Here is a 17,594-nt window from a genome sequence, read left to right on the forward strand (position 1 = left end):
AAAATGATTTTTTTCCCCCATAATTTACTATGTTTTGGGGATTTTTCAACTAACCAAACTATATATATATATATATTATTTTTATTAAAATCTCAAATATTTGATTAAAAAAAAGATTCAGGAATGAAACTGCTGGAAGTACCACTCCTCTGCCAGAAGGGGGCAGTGTCGGAGCTTCAGAGTGAATCAAGCCACAACAAATCCATAAAAACATTTTTATTAAACGGATGGATGGTATCTGAACGGCATCGCCCCGCTCGCTTCCGGGTTCCACGCCGGTACGTTTGTGAACCCGTCAAAGGCCTGCAGACCTAACGCAGCATCAACGCAGCCAGAAAAGTAAAAAAACGTCACGACCTTCAATGGAGCCAGGAGATGCTAAAGGTTCATGAGGGAGAACGGAAACGATGCAGAAGGTCGTCCTCCTTCGTCGGGTAGAAAAACAAATCCAAACAATAAATACTTTCTGTAAAGTCTCTACATAGAAAATAATCCTTTGACGAGGAATATTTACATTTGGAGAAAGAAACACCTGGAAAAGCCGTCACAGGTGAGACGGCGTGCTTGCCGTCAGGTCAGTGTGTTTAAATAAAGTTCGATTGGAAACACTGCAAACAGCACGGACAGGAAACGCGTCACACCTGGGTGGGTGGAGCCCTTGCGAGGAAACGCCTCCATGGTGGCGTGGACGCACAGTGTTCTGCTGTGGTTAAGGCGTGCCGTGAGGCCTTGTGTGGGTCGGAGAGCTCGCTCCGACGGCGCCGCCTCCTCACGCCGTCACCAGACTCCGAGGTGACCTGCAGGTTTAGGAAGTCCTTGTCTTCCTGGAGGGGGGGAGGTGCCGCCCAGCTGACCTCATCAGAGCCGTCTCTGCCGACGTCATCACTTTGCCACCGGGGTCCTGCGTGGCGTTCGGACGGGGGCGTGTTGCCACGGTGCTCTGTCAGATGTATGACAGCCGCCGCCCCCTCGTGGCACCGATGGACGCGCGCAGCCTCGGCTCTCTGGCCCTGCGGGGCAGTTAAAAGTTTATTTAAAAAAACAACCTTAACAAAAAAGCATGGGGGAAAATGGGGGCGGGGCACAAATGATTTGATGCTCTGCTGCTTTTGAACGTTTGCCTCCACGCTAGAGAGACTTTCAAAATAAAATTCCCATTTTAACCACAAAAAAAAAAAAAGTATTTGCCCCCCCCCCCCCCCCCCCCCCCCGAAGATATAAAAGGGTATACTTTTGTTTTCTGTCAATTTGCTTTATTCCCTGAAGCTACAGTTAAAACAACAGAAAAAAACTTTATTGACAGAGGACAAACGGACAGAAGCATCAGATTAAATCGTTTTCTTCTGCTGCCTGTTGGACTAAACGGAGGATTTTCAGTTCGTTGCTACGGAGACCCTCACTCTACCAGCCTCACCTGCTTCCTGGCTCCCCTCTTCGTTGGTTTAGAAAAACAGAAAAAAAACAGTTTGAATAGAGAAGTCTTTGGTTCTTAGGCTCCCTTCTGCACTTCCTGTTTGTGTCTGTGGATCACGTGGATGGGGGGGGTTCGGGTTCAAGGAGCGGCGGCGACGCACTGACCTGTAGTGCTCGTTGAAGTCCAGCCTGAAGCTCAGGAAGCGTAAGCTCTCGTCCGGGCTGGTCGTCAGCAGCACCAGGAACTGCTGCACGATGCTCTGAGGAGCACAGACAGGGTCAGAACTCACAGGCCCGTCTGGGAATAAGAACCCGGGTCCGGACCCCCCCCCCACCTGGTAGAAGTGAGTGAGGATTTGGAGCTGGGAGCGCATCTTTGGAATGGTGCCCTGGAACTCCTGGACCCGCCTCTTCTCCTCGGCTTCCTGTTCGGCCGTCACCCCCCACTCCCCCTGTGGCGGCAGAGGAAGCGGCATTGAGACGAACCTCCTCATCTTCACTCACCGAGCAGCTCCTCCTCCTCCTCCTCCTCTCACCTCCTCCTCTCTCTGCCGCTTCTTCTCCTCGTACTGCAGGCGGAGGGCCAGCTCCTCCAGGGCGGAGCGGTACAGCGAGTCCTGGGCGTTCTGGAACTCGATGATCTGGTCAAAAATGGCCCTCAGCTGGTTCAGGAGAGACTGAGGCGGCAAAAACGGCGTTTAGCATCCGAAAGTGGGAGGCGGGGAGGAAGGGGGAAGGCGGGGCCTTACCCTGCTGTTGTTGTCCAGCAGGCATCTGGAGATGATGGTGTCCAGGAAGACTTCGTGAGCCGCGATGATGTGATCCAGATCCTGGGCCTGCTGCACCTTGTTCCACAGCTCGTCCCGCGAACACTCCAGGACCTAGACGCAGCCCAACGGCAGCACGCCACCACACAAGTCACGCCTCCCACCTCAACAACAGATTTACGGCACGGGCAAATGTCTGGAACTGCAGCGTTACGGCGTGTGGCGGCGCCGCCAATGGCCTGACCTCAAAGGTGATGTAGTACTGCATTTGGTGGATGAAGTGGACCATCTCCGAGGCCAAGATGTGACACTGATGCAGGACGCCGGACAGTTCTGGAAGGACACAAAGATCAAAGTCAAATCGTCACTTGGCTATAAAAAAATGTTTATAAAATGTCAGTTTGGGCAAAAAGTCTGCAGAAATTTTAATTTTCCCTTAGAAAGTTGTGCTTTAATCTGCAGTATCACAAATCCAAAAAGTCTAAAATGTAATTTTCCAAAACTATAAATCATTTAAAATGTTATTTTGTGTTTAAACAAAGAAATCCACCATCTGTCATTTTTTATTCTTTTTGTTTATTGTTTTGAGGGGGGGGGGGGGGTAAAAGGGCTTCATTAATTAAGTAAAAGCGACAGAAATTATTTGTTTTCCTCTTTCTGTTCCACTTTCATTGTTTTGAGTTTTGTGGGAATGAAATAAATACAATAAAAAAGAAAAGTTGTGTTTCTGATTATTCCTCGAATTTATCTGAAAATTTTGGAAACTTTTTTTTAATTGTTTTTAGTATTTTTGTGTTGAATCACATCCTGCAGCTGAAATAAAAAAAAACAAAAAACGTAGTAGTGGTTTGTCATCAAATAAACATTATTTATCTGAAGATTTTATTCATTTTTATCTTTATTCGGAAAAACTTTTCTCAGCTTTAAAGAGATTCAACTGTTTTCCTCCCAATACCAGAAAAAATGTTTGTTTTTCTGATCCAAACATATTTAAAATTAAGAAAAATCAAACTGTGTGGATGTCACAAAAAGATACAATTAATTGTTTTTTTCAGCTCAAAAATATCCCTAATTTTAAACATAAAAGAAGCATCAATTTGAAAGCGTTTTCAAAATAAAAGCATCAACCTCGATGCAGGGGCTTTTTACATTCACCTAACTCTGTCAAATGAATTTACACACACGCTGGTGAGTGTGTGATGGTATTCACACACCGGGCATGGTTTTGAGCAGCTTGGCGTTGCACATCTGTCCCTTCCAGATGTCGGTGAGCGTGTACTCCATCCTTTTGGCCCTCCACAGGAAGTTGAAGACGCGCAGGTAGTGGCCCATGCACTCCCTGGTGAACACCTGACGCACACAAGAGCGACCGACATCAGAGCCACGTAAAAAAATAAAATAAAAAACGCAGAGAGGAACGGAGGAAAACAAGTCACCGTGGCGATGGGGCCGTCCACGTGATAGTCCAGGCTGAAGACGTCCCAGCCCGTATCGCCGGGGGACACCTGCAGGTGAGGACGGCAAGGTGAGACGGCGCAGTGGGCAGCGGCTAACGGCTCCCCGCTGTCCGATCGTTACCTCCAGCAGGCGCACGTCAAGCCTCTTCAGGATCTCGGCGTTGTCGTACTGCGCGTTGGTGGCTCTGATGGCCGTCTCCAGGATACCGGTCAGGTTGTGTTGGTATAAGGTGGTAGCAGGGCGAGCCAGTTCAGGCCTGCCGGTACATGAAAACAGAAAGATCAATCGAATGTCGTTTCGGCGTCCGAGCGGCGTCACGCAGAGCGTCTCACTTCAGCAGATCCATCAGGTGTCGGATGAAGTCCCCCTGGCCCAGCAGCAGGTATCGCCTCATGGCCTGGAGGTGCTCCAGAAGCAGGTAGTTGCGGTTCAGGACATCCAGCAGATATTTGCTGGTGTCGAAATAAGCGGCATCGATTTTCTCCTGGAACGCCCCCTCCAGGTCGGACAGGAGCTCTGCAGCTACGAGGAAGCATGGAGCCGGTTTCAGCTTCGATCTGACAATAACTGGAGCCAGCAAAGTTCACAATACAACCACTAGGAGGCTAATAAATACACAAACCGAAGAGCTCAGGCTGTGCCAGCAATCTTATTACTCCATTTAGCATTTAATCAGAGAATTGTTTTAAATTTGAGCACTTAAAAACAATGAAAACTCCATTTTTAAACCATTAAAATTATTTTCAAAGCTTTTATTTTGGTATGTGGCTTGTTGAAGTGTCCTGACCTAATTAATAACTGATAATATTCTTCATCCTAAACATAAAGACTGCCCTATATTCTCAGTGTGCACTTAAATCCTCTTAAACACCTGAGAAAAACAATTAAAAGAAAAGAAAACACAATTCAAACAAAAAAACTACAATTCCCAGAGGCCCGCCCCCCTCACATCTGGCACACTTGAAAAATCTCAAATGTCCTCTATAGATGCCGGTCTTCGTTTAGTAGGATGCAGCGATCGGGAGATTTCAGGTTAACAAATGTCTACATGGGATAAACCTGCATAGCTGGTCGTCTAAAGGAGATCAGTTCATCTCCAGCCACAAGGGGGCGCCAAACTTCTATACATTTAATTGATTTCTTTTTGTACATAGTTTTCTTTGACCCGACAAGCGAGGGAGTCAAAACGAGAAAAGAAAGAATTTCGGCTCCTCCCTTTCCCAGAAGAACTTCATTGCAGAGAAATGTGTGCTGTTTTTTTTTTAATCAGCTGATTCAAATAGAAACTGAAATCTGAAAGAGAAGAATGATCAACATGTGGCACGTTTCTGGAAGAACCATAGCGTCAGTCTTAGCTGTTGCATCCTAATCAGACGGATTTCAGGTCAGCTGAACTGCTCCACTCCAACTAAAGGATGCGAGCCGTAAGATCATCCATCCTCTTGAAGGTGGAAAACTCTTACTTTGAAATCCTCTCCTTCGAGCGACGCACACCTACCGTCTTTGGGCGTGTCTGCAGGTTTGGAGGCTGGCGTGATCTTGCCGGGCGGCGTTCTGTCGTGACAGACCTGATGCAGGAAGTTGATGGACTTTCCGATGAGCAGCACCTGCGGGGGGGGCGAGGGAGGAGGCGGAGTCAGCAGCAGCGGGGCGTTTGGCGTGAGCGTTTTCTAACTGTTAGCTACCTTGCGGGCCTGGTCCATGGTGATGAAGGAGGGGATCATGGACTTCCTGAGGGAGTACTTGTCGTGCCACAGACGGTCCGTCTTCACGTTGGGGTCTGAAGCTACGAAGAACTGCGGAAAAACAACAGCACGAGTTTGGATTTGAGCCAACGACCAGATGTTTTCCTGATGTTTAGGAAAGATCTTAAAAAAAACAAAAACTGGAGGACCTGGAGCAAGAAAACATCTACAGACATCCAACAGGAATCTGAGCCCGATGTTCAATCTTAACTTTGCTGCTGCTCCTAAAAACTACCAAAAAAAACCTTAAATTCTACAAAAATTAATTCTGGTTTTGAGATATTTTTAACAGCAAAACCAAAAAGTTTAAGAGGATAATTTAAAAATGACTAAAAGCTGAAAAAAAAAAAAAGAATTGGTATCAAAAGTGGAATCCAGTCAATACTGGATTCTGATTGGCTGCAGGGAGTCCGTCCACCACTTGGTTGCCATAGCAACAGAAAGTTGGAACATATTTCCCTGAAATGATGCTTTTAGCATGACGTTTAGCATCCAAAGCAACCCCCCCCCCCCCGTCCTCACACTCAAGCTGCAGCACAGCGAGCTGGAGGTTACCATGACAACATGTCACACGGATATCAAATTGTTGTTACATTTATTTAAAAAAACAAACAACAATAAAGTACTACTAATAGATTTTTTCTTTCTTTCTTTCGTAAGTGACCACGGTTCACGATGGATCATGCCTGAACGGGGCGTCCATCCTCAGAAATGAATGGTCTTAAGGGACGATGTGAAGCAAAAAGGGCGTTACTTGTTCGTCCAAGTCAAGTTTTTATTATTGCAGAACCTAGAACTAAGTAAATGTATCTCTAAAACAAAAGAGAAAGGGTTAAATCTGCTTCATATGAGGAATTTTCTCAGTCCCATTAAAGACACACGCCAATGAAAATGGAGCTTTGAACATAAAAATCAGCCTAAAATTGCATTTCTGAGTATTTCTACGTTCATCTTTGTGAATCAGGAGCAGACGGAAAAAATGCCGCTGGGAAAAGCTTGGAAGTTTGACGCAGCAGCAACAGTGGGCGGGGCCACAAGCTTCCAGCTACAGACAAACTGATCGGCGTACGTCTTTGCCGTCATCGTCTGAGCTGGAATCTGTCCGCTCTGCAGAGACTATGTCCTACAAATTGGGTTTTGGCTAAAGAGGATCAGAGTGGGACTTTTAACAGCCAAGTCTTTTAAAGGTTAAATGTGAACAACCAAAACGCCCAAATATGACCCGCTAAAAACTGAAAACCACAAAAGAGCTGAACAAAAAGTAGAGAAGAAACTGACCCGTGAACATTTTTTATTTGAGTCGCTGTGTGGTTTTTTTTTCCCTCAGGGGGTTAATTAGCTCCTAAAAGGTTGAATAACTCCGTCTCGGCGCTCTTAAACACGGACTTTAAATCCAGTCCAGAAACCGTTTACCGCTGGATCCATAAATCCCCTTCAGGAGAAACACAAAGAGGAAAAAGGGCGGGCGGGCGGACGCATCCATCACCTCGGTTTCCATTACACGCCGACCATCAGTCCTCATTTAAGAGGCAGCTCTATCCTCTCCTCCTTTGGGCCACGCCCTCTTTTTCGTGGAGGTGACCTCCCTGAGCTGCGTACCTCGTGGTAGGTGTCCTCCAGCTCCCCGTCGTAGATCCACCGGTACAGGAAGTTGAGGATGGGGTGTGACACCAGGCAGAGGATGTGCTGAACCAGCGCCCTCATCTGAGGGTCGCCCGTTTTGCCGTAAGCGTGGACCGCCGAGGCCAGCTCGCCCCCCTTTCGGCCTGAGACGGGCGGATAAAAAGCCACCTGGGGTGAGGTGAAGCCGTCGAGCAGCCTGGACCGTTTCCGGAGGGTCAAACCCACCTTGGCAGAAGTCGACGAGGGCGGCGAGCGTTTTGAGGCGAACCTTGGGGTCGTACATCCAGACCAGCAGCCTCCTGAGGGTCAAACTGCTCTCGGTGCACATGGTCACGCCGTGTTCGTCCTCCACCTGCAGCTGCACCACAAACACAACATTCATGCCCTCGTTTGGTTTTGAAGAGGAAAAAAACAAACACAAAAAAACATTTTTGCACTTAATTATTAATGTGACCTGGAAAAAAAATGGAATTTTCACCCAAAAAACCATAAAGTCTTACATTAAAAACCAACTAAAAACTGCTTAAAAACACAAGAAATCAATTGAAAAAGAGTTTGATTAAATGACAATGATTTTATGAATAAAGATTGGTTTGATATTTACTAATCGGATTCTTTATCACGGAAAAAACAAATAGGAAAATGAAAGATTTACTGAGTTCTTGTTTTACTAAAACTTTAAAAACGCACAAAAATGAAAGACACTGACAGAAAACTACTAGATTCTATTTATTGCAAAGCTGATGTATACATTTAAAATACAAATAAATCCTGGCAATTCATATGCTTTAATGGTGGGACAACACCAACTTCCCAAATGAAGCTCATTTCAAAATGGAAATGCGGCCGCAGTTCCCCAAAGTGACCACTGGGGGTTGTTTACAATCGAATTTCAATGAAACTTGCCCTCTCTGTCGTTTGGTATAACATTTATGACGACTGTACCTGACGTTTTTGAAGGTACCTTTTATGAAAAGATCAGACCAAAAAGGGGGCGTGGCCTCGTATGACTGTCACCTTTCCCACTATTTATCCAATTTTTAAAGGCGTTTCAAAGATGGCTACGACCACAGAGTTGAACCCACTGCGTTTGCATCAAGGGTCCATGTCTTTTACCCCCCCCCCCCACCACCACCACCACCACCACCACACACACACACACATAACATGTTGAATATCTAAAATTCTCTTCAGAAAAACAGACTAAGATGGTTTCGTAGGTGTGGATTTTTTACAAAAACACGGTGGACTTGAGGCGCCTCCTCCTCCCGTAGCGGGTTTACCTGTGAGTGGAGGACCGAGAGGAGCCGGTAGTACTCCTTCAGCTCCTGATGGAGCGCGGCACAGAAGCTCTGAGGCAGACGGAGAGAGGCAGACGGGCGTTAAGGGCGGATACATCCAAGAACAAGGACCACTGATGGAGCCGAAGCACACGCACCTGCCCCACCAACCCGAAGGCCCGGTCCAGGCTCCTGGCGTCCGTGTACTTCCGCACTTTGTTGTGGAGCCAGCCCAGTTCGGCCAGTCTGCTGCTGGTGTCCCTCAGGGATTTGCATAGCACCACCTAGTGAGGAAACGTCAGCTCGAGTCGAGGAGAGTCGTAACAAATACTCTCAAAACGACTTTATGACGTCAACGAGCTGGACTCAATACTAACAGAAATAACAATAATTACATTTATGATACTTTTTTTCATGTCGTGCGTGAGTTGTTTATATTTCCCGAGGTGATGGGATTTTCTGAGACCAACGACTCACAAGCTTTTAGGAGCTTTTAAAATCCAGGAATCAAGCTTGATCTGAGCAGAAGGAAGGACTTTTTTTGCTCAGATCCCGTTTGACCCCGCCCCGTTTTGGGGATGCCTCATCCTCCTAGCCTCTGAATCGACTGTATGGGCTTAGAGAAGTGTCCAAATGAATCGTACGCTCATAAAATAAAAGTTGTTTACAGAAAAGGAAAGAAAAAAAGAACGATTTTTTATTGGGATTAATCTGTTTTGAATATTGTTTTGGATATATTAACCACCTTTGATTACTGTCAAAAACAGTAATTGGTAGTATTTTCATTTTCTAGCATTCCTTTTACTATTAATGGTTTGTTACAGGGCTTATATCACACACTATAAAAGTTTTACATTTTGAGTGATAGATCAAATAAGGCACTAAAGGTTGCGTTTGGTTTGCTCAAGAGTGCAAAGCTCCGTCTCTGAAGTGTCATCAAGATGACGATTGTTTTTTTTTTTTACCTTCTGAAGGAAAAGGTGCATTAAATTTTCATGTCCTGAAGGACAGCTTTTGTGTGAAGACTAAAAAAAACAACTAAAAACATCCCATTATCTCTATTCCTGCCTCGTTTATCTTGGTCTGGTGGAGCACTGAGTCTATGTTTAGGAGAAAATACTCCTCATTGATGAAACCACAAAGGCAAAAAACGGCATCTTTTATCCAGAGAGCTTCACATCGATCCGGTAAAGTGCAGCCCCCACCCCTCTGCTGGCTGCGGCCGTCAGTACCTTGCTGTCGATTTTGTAGCAGTTCTCCTGGACGTTCATCTTGATGAACTTCCCGTCGATTCCCTGGAAGACGTACAGGATGTCCCGCACCAGCGCAGCCTCGTGGACCTCACCTGGTGGACAGGTCACTCAATCATCATCTCCAAAAAAACCCACCTTAGAAATGGGGTTTACTTTGTAAAGCTTAATAAATATTCAAATTAAACTTTTTCCAAACATTTTTTTTTTTAGGTTTCCTTGAAAAGCTGCAAGTGATGAATTTTAAAGAAGAAGAAGAAAAATCCTCTGACTTTTATTAATTTTACCTGGAAAATTATCCTTTCTGTTCATTAAAACAGGAAGTGTTGGGTTGTTGTGCTTTTATTGTGAAAGCTGGACGTCTAAAGAAGAGGATGAGCTTTTATTTTATTTATAGATTTATTCTAAAAGTTCACATTTGATGGATTAACGATAGAAACAGGATAAAAATCATGATTTGTATTAGAGAACATAAAAAATAAACACAAGTTTAAATGAAACAAAGGACATTTTTAACAGTTTGTTTGCTTTAAAATATATTTAGCAGAAAATGTCTTCATTTTATTCATTTGAGCTTATGTTTCCTAATTTAGAAAGTTACATGTTTCTACACTGCATTATTTATTTCTGTAAATAAGTGGCTTTAATGTAAACATTTCTGTATCTATTTATAAATACAATAAAAGATTTTATTAACACATTTTACTAGAATGTTTTTCAATATTTGCATTCTCTGACCTCCATGAAATTTATTATTATTTTTTTTTACAATTTAAAGCCCATGAATCAATTTTTATTGATTGTTTCTAATATTTCTGTAGCAGAAATTATTTTTCTTAGAGTTTTTTTTATTAAAATAGTTAAACATTTTGTGGGAAATGTATTATTTTTTCATTAAAGTCCCTAATAAATGATTAAATCTGAAAATCGTGGCTTCATGAATCCGATTTACACTGCGGAGCGTGTCCGCATCGCTCACCAGTCAGATCGGCGTCTTGGCGAGGACGGATCACTCTGGCCGTCGGCACCGGAGGTCCGAGGGGAAGTCGGGCGCTGGGCGGGGCCAATGCAGAAGGGGAGGAGCTTATGGGAAGAGCCCAGGCTAACCGTGAGCCCAGAGTTGGAGCAGCTCCAGCGGCAGACGGAGGCACCTGACTGAAACATAGAAACAAAAAAACCAACACATCACTTGAAGGAAGTGCGCTGCAGACACACAACACAATAAGACAACCCGATGAAAACGACATCCAAATGTAGCATTTCTTTATTCAAAGTCACTGAACGGGGCTGTCAGACAGAAAAATATCCTCGGATGAAACCTGAAAGAGCAGGAAAAAGAACAAATAAAAATAATAAAAAAGGCTCTTTTAGAGTTTCAGAAAAAGTTTAACAGAAAAAAAAATCCAAATTAAAATATTTCTTAACCTAAACCTGAAAAAATGCGAGAAAAGAAACTCTTGGACTAAAAGAGCTTCTAAAACCGCAGCTTTTTTGCAAAAAGAAAAAAAAAAAAGACCAAAACTGGAAAAACTTCAATAAAACTACAGTACTACTAATTTATTTGATTTCCTTCTTTTTTAACTTCTTCTTCTCCTGTTTTATTTACTTCATTTCATCTTCACTCATCTTTCTGGAACCAGAAAAGTCTGGTTCATGTTTGTCACGGATGTTATCAAATTGATGGTTTCAACTGTAAACTAACTTCTTATTCTGGTTTTATTCAGTTTGCATCCAGAAAACTGACATGAAAAACTGCATTAGTGCAAATCAACCAGCTTTCTGCACTTTGTGCATATGTAGCTATAAAAACTCAGAAACAGCCTTAAATGGCGGCTAAAACAGCCTTTTTACGGGTCGGTTCATCTGCTGCTGCTAGCTTCATCGCTGTGGGTTTTATTAGACCACAGACTAACGAGTTTGTTCTCCTAAAAGCCACGGCCACGCCACGCAGTAAGTAAGTAAATCTTTATTTATATAGCCCTTTTCTCAGATTCACAAAGTGCTTCACAACTTAAAACAATAGAAATCACAAAAAAAGCAGCGGAAAAGTGAGAGTCGTCCTTGCAAAGTACAATGTTATTTTCTACCGCTTTGTGCGCCTCCTTTCTGCCCCCTCTGTGTGAACGGACCAGAGAGCTTACCCCCCCAGCAGCGACTGTGGCGTGGGGCCGTTCAGCGTGTACACCCCCAAGCTGGAAATCCCGCTGGTCCCGACGCTCCCCACCAGGGCGGCGGTCCGTTCCCCGTGACCCAGCGACAGGCTCTGGGGCCGAGTGCAGTAAAACGGGGTGGAGTGGGCGTCCCTGGGGAGGGCCTGGGCAAACAGGCCCCCGTAGTTTCCAACCTGAAACGAGACACTTTGGTCAGCGTAGTAAAGATGCGAGACGATCCGTGACGCAGCGAAATTATACAAGACAGAAGAGGAAATAAGATAGAAACATTGTGTTTGAGTCGTGGGGGGGGGGCGCGCTCACCCTGGAGGATGGTTTGCGGGGGTCTTCAGAGAGAATCAGCAGCAGGTAAAGAACCGCCCAGCGGTGCTTCAGAACACCCTGAAAGGTGGAAAACCGTCAAAATAAAAGCCCAGCATCCTTCAATCAAATGAAAGAAGATTCAATTTTGACCAAATTTAATAAAAAAAAAAATCATAGCTTATTAATTACTAACATCAATAGCTTTAAAATTAAAGTACGGCAAGAAACAAACAGAAAAATGGACAACAATCAAATAAATGTGGACTTTTAACCTTTCGTCTTCACGTATTTTGTTTTTTCCTCATTTATTCATCTAGTATTACAAACTCAGCTGAAATAGTGTCGTCAGAAGCCAGCAGGGTCGTTTTTGGAGGTTTATTCTTGTTGGCGGGTAGAAAAACGCTCACCTGAGTCTGGAGTTTTCGGTGCAGCTCTGAGAAGAGAGCAGCGTCCGCCTCCCTCCTCTGCTTCACCACTGCAGGAGCATCGACACCAACAGTTAGACGCCATCCAACGCTCCTTTCACAGCCTCAAACGTCTGATGGTTTCATGTCCACATCTATCAAAAACCCTTACGCTTGTTTCAGTTTATAGAAGTACAAATTAAAACTGAAACGTAGCTTTTTAATTAAATTCTGGTTTTTTTTGTAAAATAAAAACAAATCCGACAAACTCTTACAGTCAAAAGTTAACTATATTATAAAGCATGCACTGATAAAATGAAATAAATGTGTTAATTCAACAAAAATTGGTACTTTTAAATGAGAAAAACATACAACTTTGTAAATAAAATAAAAATTCAATTAAATAAATGTTCTTAATAAATATGTTCGTTAGAAAAAACACTAAAGACAAGTATTAAACTTTACAATAAGATTTTTTTCTTACAGAAGCATATTACTAAGTGTAAACATATACAATGTTGAAAGCAAGACGAAGGACGAAATTAATTTTTTCCCGAACTAAAACCAGGTTTGAATGCATCCCGACCGGCACCTGGAGCTGCAGACAAACACAACTAAAGAGGCTTTTCTGTTGGACTTCCTGGAACAAACTCCATCATAATTCCGTTTGGGATCAATAAAGTATACCTGGATGGATTCTGTCGTCTGCAGTAACAGAGAGGGGGGGTGCACGTTAACCTCGGTTGGAAGTCTTATTTAAATCCCATTAGTCACAGGAGACGTCCAGCCCCCGCAACCTGGAAAGTGCTATTTCAGTTTGATGATGAGCGACGAGGCTCAGATCAATGTTTTCCCGCTAGCGCTACTGCAAAGCAAGTCAATAGATATTTGCTGCCGAGAGGCAATAAAGGTTTTCAACGTTGCTGAGTCTGACGTTTATCCGCACAGGCCAGATGCTAAAGGGACCAAATTCAGAAAAGATGCAGCAGAGGAAGAAAAAAAAAAAAAGCCTCCTGAGGTCAAAGGTCACTCACGTTCCTTCTTGATCTTCTCCGACACCAGGAACTCGTCTCGCTCAAAAGTGGGAGCGTAGTTGTTGCCGATGACTCGGACGGCATACTGAAACTGGTGGGCGACTTCAGCTGCACAAAAAACAGATATTTATTAAATCAGCAAAAGAGTTTATGCTTTAAAAAACAAACAAACAAACAAAAACAATGGTTTTCATTTTAGGACACAAAAGGAAGAAATTCTGATTTTTTTCACCAAATTATGTCACTAAAAACGGTAACTGTGAATTACTGGACAATGCTGCTTTTAATTCAGTTGTTAAAGTCTCACTCTGGTCATATTTTGATCTATTTTCAAAGCCTTCCTGGTTTTTTTCTTTATTTATTTTGTTAGGATTATGACCTTAAAACTGTTTAAAAACATGTTGTTTTCCAGGACACAGTTGTTGCAGAGCAGCAGAGGCTCATTTGAAACTCGCCTCCGTGTTGTGGCTGTTGACACGTAGTAGTAAGTAAGCCCCGCCGCCCTTCCCATCATCCATCTGTTTACACGCTCTCCCGTTGGCTTGCAGCCCCTCACAACCTCGCCCTAACATTTTTTTTGCCTCGTTTCTGGGGCCTGCAGCCGGGAGTCAGTGGTTCCGCACGGGCTGCCGAAACGCTGCCCAGCTAACGGCGGTCCCGAGCCCGGCATAGCGGTTTAACGCAGCAGCTGTCAGGCGGGATGCTGCAGCATCAAGACCGCAGCCTGACATTCAGGCTAACCCGGGCCGAGCTCCCTGCGAACCACGGATTCCTTTAAGACGATTCGCTTGATCCCCTTCAAATGCTGGCAGTAAAGTTCAGCAAAAAATTCCACGCGGATCACCAAATAATTGTTGACATGTATTGCCAGAAAACCCGGTTTACGATGATCAAATTCCGTCGGCAACGCTCTGGGTTTAGCCGGCGGGAGACTTTACGATTGTATTTAGTCACTTATAAATGTCAAGCTTCAACTTCATGTGCCGAATAAATCCGTTCCCACTAACTGTTATTTTAAAGTCATTAAAATGAATAAGAAGCAAGTTAAACCGCCAATCTGACCCTCAACCTGAAAGAGTGTCGTTTTCAAAGCAGCTTCGCCAAAGTAGCGGTGTCGCGGCTATGCTAGCTCTGGCTCCCGTACCTTCGCTTTTCCCCGTGATTCTGCAGCACAGGCTCTGCAGGAGGACGTTGGGGGATTTCTGGTCCAACGTCGCCATCGTTTTCACCACAGACGGGATCAATTCGCAAATGCAGGGAAGGAATAGTTATTAACCGCAGCCTCCCACAATGAGCAACGCCATTTAGCGACTACGAGTCAAAGTAGCGGGGAGGACGGAATCTGAAGTGACCCTTTTCCTGCCCCCTTCAAAATAAGAGCCTTCAGCATAGTTATCAGAATTGCACAGAAAATAGTAAATAAAAGAAAAGATTCCAAATAAGACAGTTATTAACCTCACTAATATACTATATACTTGAATTCTAAAAGGCATATTTATAATAGGTAAAGTATGAACAGTAGAGTGTTTGGTGCATTTGCATTTAATCATGCATTTAAAATTATAGTTAAAAATAATTAAAACTACAAATGATTGTATTTTATTGTGTAGAAAATAACTATTTTGCACAATTTTTTAAATGAAATGTTTTCTTGGTTGCAGTAAGGCTATCCTTCAATGTGTGCAAAAAAAAGAGAAAGAAAATAGATTTTACGGCTAGTACGTGGTGGAAGACCTCAAAAAAATGTAGACAATAGGCCTGCACAATATATCGCAAGTTTATCGAGATCAAGCTGTGCTATATGCATATCGCAAAAGACTGCGAAAATTCCAATAAATGGTTACTTTAAATGTGCCAAAACAATCTTATGACAAAATTTGTCTCGAAAAGGTCTTGATGCGTTTTATTGTGTAGTAGTTAACAGGAAACATCCGCTTTGATTACAAAGAACTTTATTGAGACAGTTCAATTTACCCGCCGAAATGCGTCCCCGGTGTCGGACACGCCATGGAAAAAAATACTTCCCTATTGAAACAAGGGCCTTTTTTGTTTGTTCCTACCGGTTCATCGTTTCCGTTATTAGGGATTTGAAAATTTCTCACAACTGTCTTATTTTTACATTAAAAACATCATAAAAAATGCAAATAAAGTTAAAAAAAAAAACAGAAAACACGAATTAATTAGCAAATATTTTCTTTATTTATTATTTGATTATTTGTTGTAAGAAACTATCTATTACATACAATTAATGTAGAAAATTTCCACCATCACCCCAATATTCATTTGAAGTCACATTAGCAGCAACAGAGTTCCTTCCGACAAATCAGATTTAAGGATGGCGGTGCACCAAAATGTCCTTCATGGAAAAGCTGGTTTATTTTAGCCGAAATTACATTTGCTGTTTAAATGTTTGGACAGTTTCAACACTTAAGGGAAAAAAAATACAGTTTGCACATTTATTAAATAAATAAAATAATTTGTTTCTATCCAAATAATCTGAATTTATTGTGGAGTGTCCAGTATTATATTATTTTATATTATATTATAAATGTTCCTTTTTGCTTGCCATGTATTTAATGTAGATTTATTGTGAAAAACTTAATTTAAATTCATTATTATTTTTTCTATAATAAAAAAAAAATCTAAAACCAAAAAACTAACGGCTTTTATTTGCTTTTTCTTTACTGGACATGAGCATTTCTCAGAATAATGTTTACGGTTAAGCCACGCCCCTTTGATGCGTGGGTGGGAAGGGCAGTTGGGTGTCCACACAAGTTGCCTCCCCTCCCCTCAGAGGCGCCACTGGCCGGTAAATACCCCAGAGGTAGACGCACCTACCCCCCTGTTCGATGCCACAATCCAATCAGTCATCGAAGACTCCAGAGCGCATGCGTCCATCAAAGCCAGAGCCACCACCTGGCTCCGTGTGACGTACATGAAAGAAAACCTCCCGACACAAGTGGCTTAGTGGGAGTTGGGTTCGAGTCGAGCATCAGGTCGGTGCTGCGCGCGCGCGCCTCGGAAGGTGCCAGCTTCTGCTTCTTTAGAGCCGCGTGGACAGTGAAGGAGAGCGCAGGTCCGCCGCTGCTGCTAGAACTTCAGAAGAAGAGGAGAGGAGGAGGAGGAGGTCATGGACAGAAGGAGCAGGAAAAAGCCCTAAAGTGAAGCTTCCCGGGAGCCACGCAGAGTAGCAGGATGGGGGTGGACTTCAGCGCCCTGCGGACCCTCATCAACCGATACGTGAGTCCGCCCGAAGACTTTTCCCACCGGAAAAACGGGTTGAAACGGGCAAAAAATGTCGAAGGAGCTGCTCATCCGGATTAAGTTTCCCACGCAGGAGGGAGTGGGAACGTCTGGTTGAGGGGCGGGAGGTCGATATGTTTGTTAGAATTCACTCCAAAGTATATAAAATGCCTTTAAATACTTTATCTATATACATTAAATAGCTTAAAACTCATTTCAGTCTTTGAAATCCGGGTTTTCTATGATTTATCAGTGGCACGTGACCGTAAAAAACAACATGCTTTCCTTGTTAAAAATCAGCGTAAAAACAAAACAATGGTATAGAATTAATACACATCAAAAGTAATATAGTTTTTTTTAAATGGGCTCTTAAATAAGCCAAAATTCACCAAGTTTTTAATTATTTATTCCGCGTTAATGATACAGGTTCTATTCATTTAAGTTTTTCTGACTATTAGTTGCACAGGACCATAAATAACCCGCATTTTTACATTTAAAAGTAATTACATAAAATTTATTTTAAAAAAAAGCATATGTTTATTAAAAAATATGCCCTCAATTAAGAAAACCAATTCCACAAGCTAAGGTTTGTTTATTTAACAAACCTTAGCTTGTTAAATGTTATTTATAATATACAAGTTCTATTAAATCAATTTTTATGATTTTTAATCGCACGTAACAATATAATAACATGTTCTCTAAGTTAAAAGTCAGATTTGAGGCATTTTAAATAATACAATTGTATAAAATGGATAAACATTTAATGCAATATATTATCCCCATATATTAGGTTTTTTTATTCAACAATCTGATTAAATGTTATTTATAATAAATAAGTTCTATTAAATTCAGTTTTTCTATGACTTATTAATAGCATGCAACAATAAAATAACACGCTTTCTA

The 17,594-nt window shown here is 42.8% G+C and overlaps 2 protein-coding genes across 13 annotated transcripts in view; one reads left to right on the forward strand and one right to left on the reverse strand.

The window, feature by feature from the left end:
• Positions 1–201: 201 nt before the first annotated feature.
• Positions 202–14,796, reverse strand: tubgcp3 (tubulin gamma complex associated protein 3). Of its 3 annotated transcripts, none has more exons than XM_004066728.4 (23): positions 14,593–14,796; positions 13,449–13,556; positions 12,418–12,485; positions 12,011–12,088; positions 11,678–11,880; positions 10,516–10,691; positions 9,519–9,631; positions 8,445–8,570; positions 8,290–8,358; positions 7,232–7,364; positions 6,983–7,149; positions 5,324–5,434; positions 5,137–5,245; positions 3,971–4,160; positions 3,759–3,894; positions 3,617–3,685; positions 3,395–3,530; positions 2,425–2,513; positions 2,163–2,294; positions 1,950–2,090; positions 1,749–1,865; positions 1,579–1,673; positions 202–1,010 (listed from the first exon to the last, which is right to left on the reverse strand). In XM_004066728.4, exons 1-23 carry the CDS (start codon positions 14,666–14,668, stop codon positions 944–946), a joined length of 2,709 nt encoding a protein of 902 aa, XP_004066776.1. In that variant the 5' UTR covers positions 14,669–14,796; the 3' UTR covers positions 202–943. The 3 variants fall into 3 exon arrangements, with proteins under 3 accessions (XP_004066776.1, XP_023822017.1, XP_020564864.1); XM_023966249.1 differs by having other exon boundaries at positions 3,971–4,154; positions 8,242–8,358; XM_020709205.2 differs by having other exon boundaries at positions 8,242–8,358.
• Positions 14,797–16,237: 1,441 nt separating this feature from the next.
• The window catches only part of atp11a (ATPase phospholipid transporting 11A), a 44,249-nt gene continuing 42,892 nt past the window's right edge, over positions 16,238–17,594 (forward strand). For 8 of the 10 annotated variants that reach the window (XM_023966279.1, XM_023966259.1, XM_023966269.1 and 5 more), the window contains exon 1: positions 16,240–16,688. In XM_023966279.1, coding sequence (XP_023822047.1) covers positions 16,644–16,688 — 45 coding nt within the window. In that variant the 5' untranslated portion in view covers positions 16,240–16,643. Of the gene's footprint in view, positions 16,689–17,594 lie in introns of all 10 variants that reach the window. The other 2 variants (XM_023966263.1, XM_023966264.1) reach the window with 1 other exon arrangement.

This window comes from Oryzias latipes, chromosome 2, assembly GCF_002234675.1.
Source record: "Oryzias latipes chromosome 2, ASM223467v1".
Taxonomy (NCBI): Eukaryota; Metazoa; Chordata; class Actinopteri; order Beloniformes; family Adrianichthyidae; genus Oryzias; species Oryzias latipes.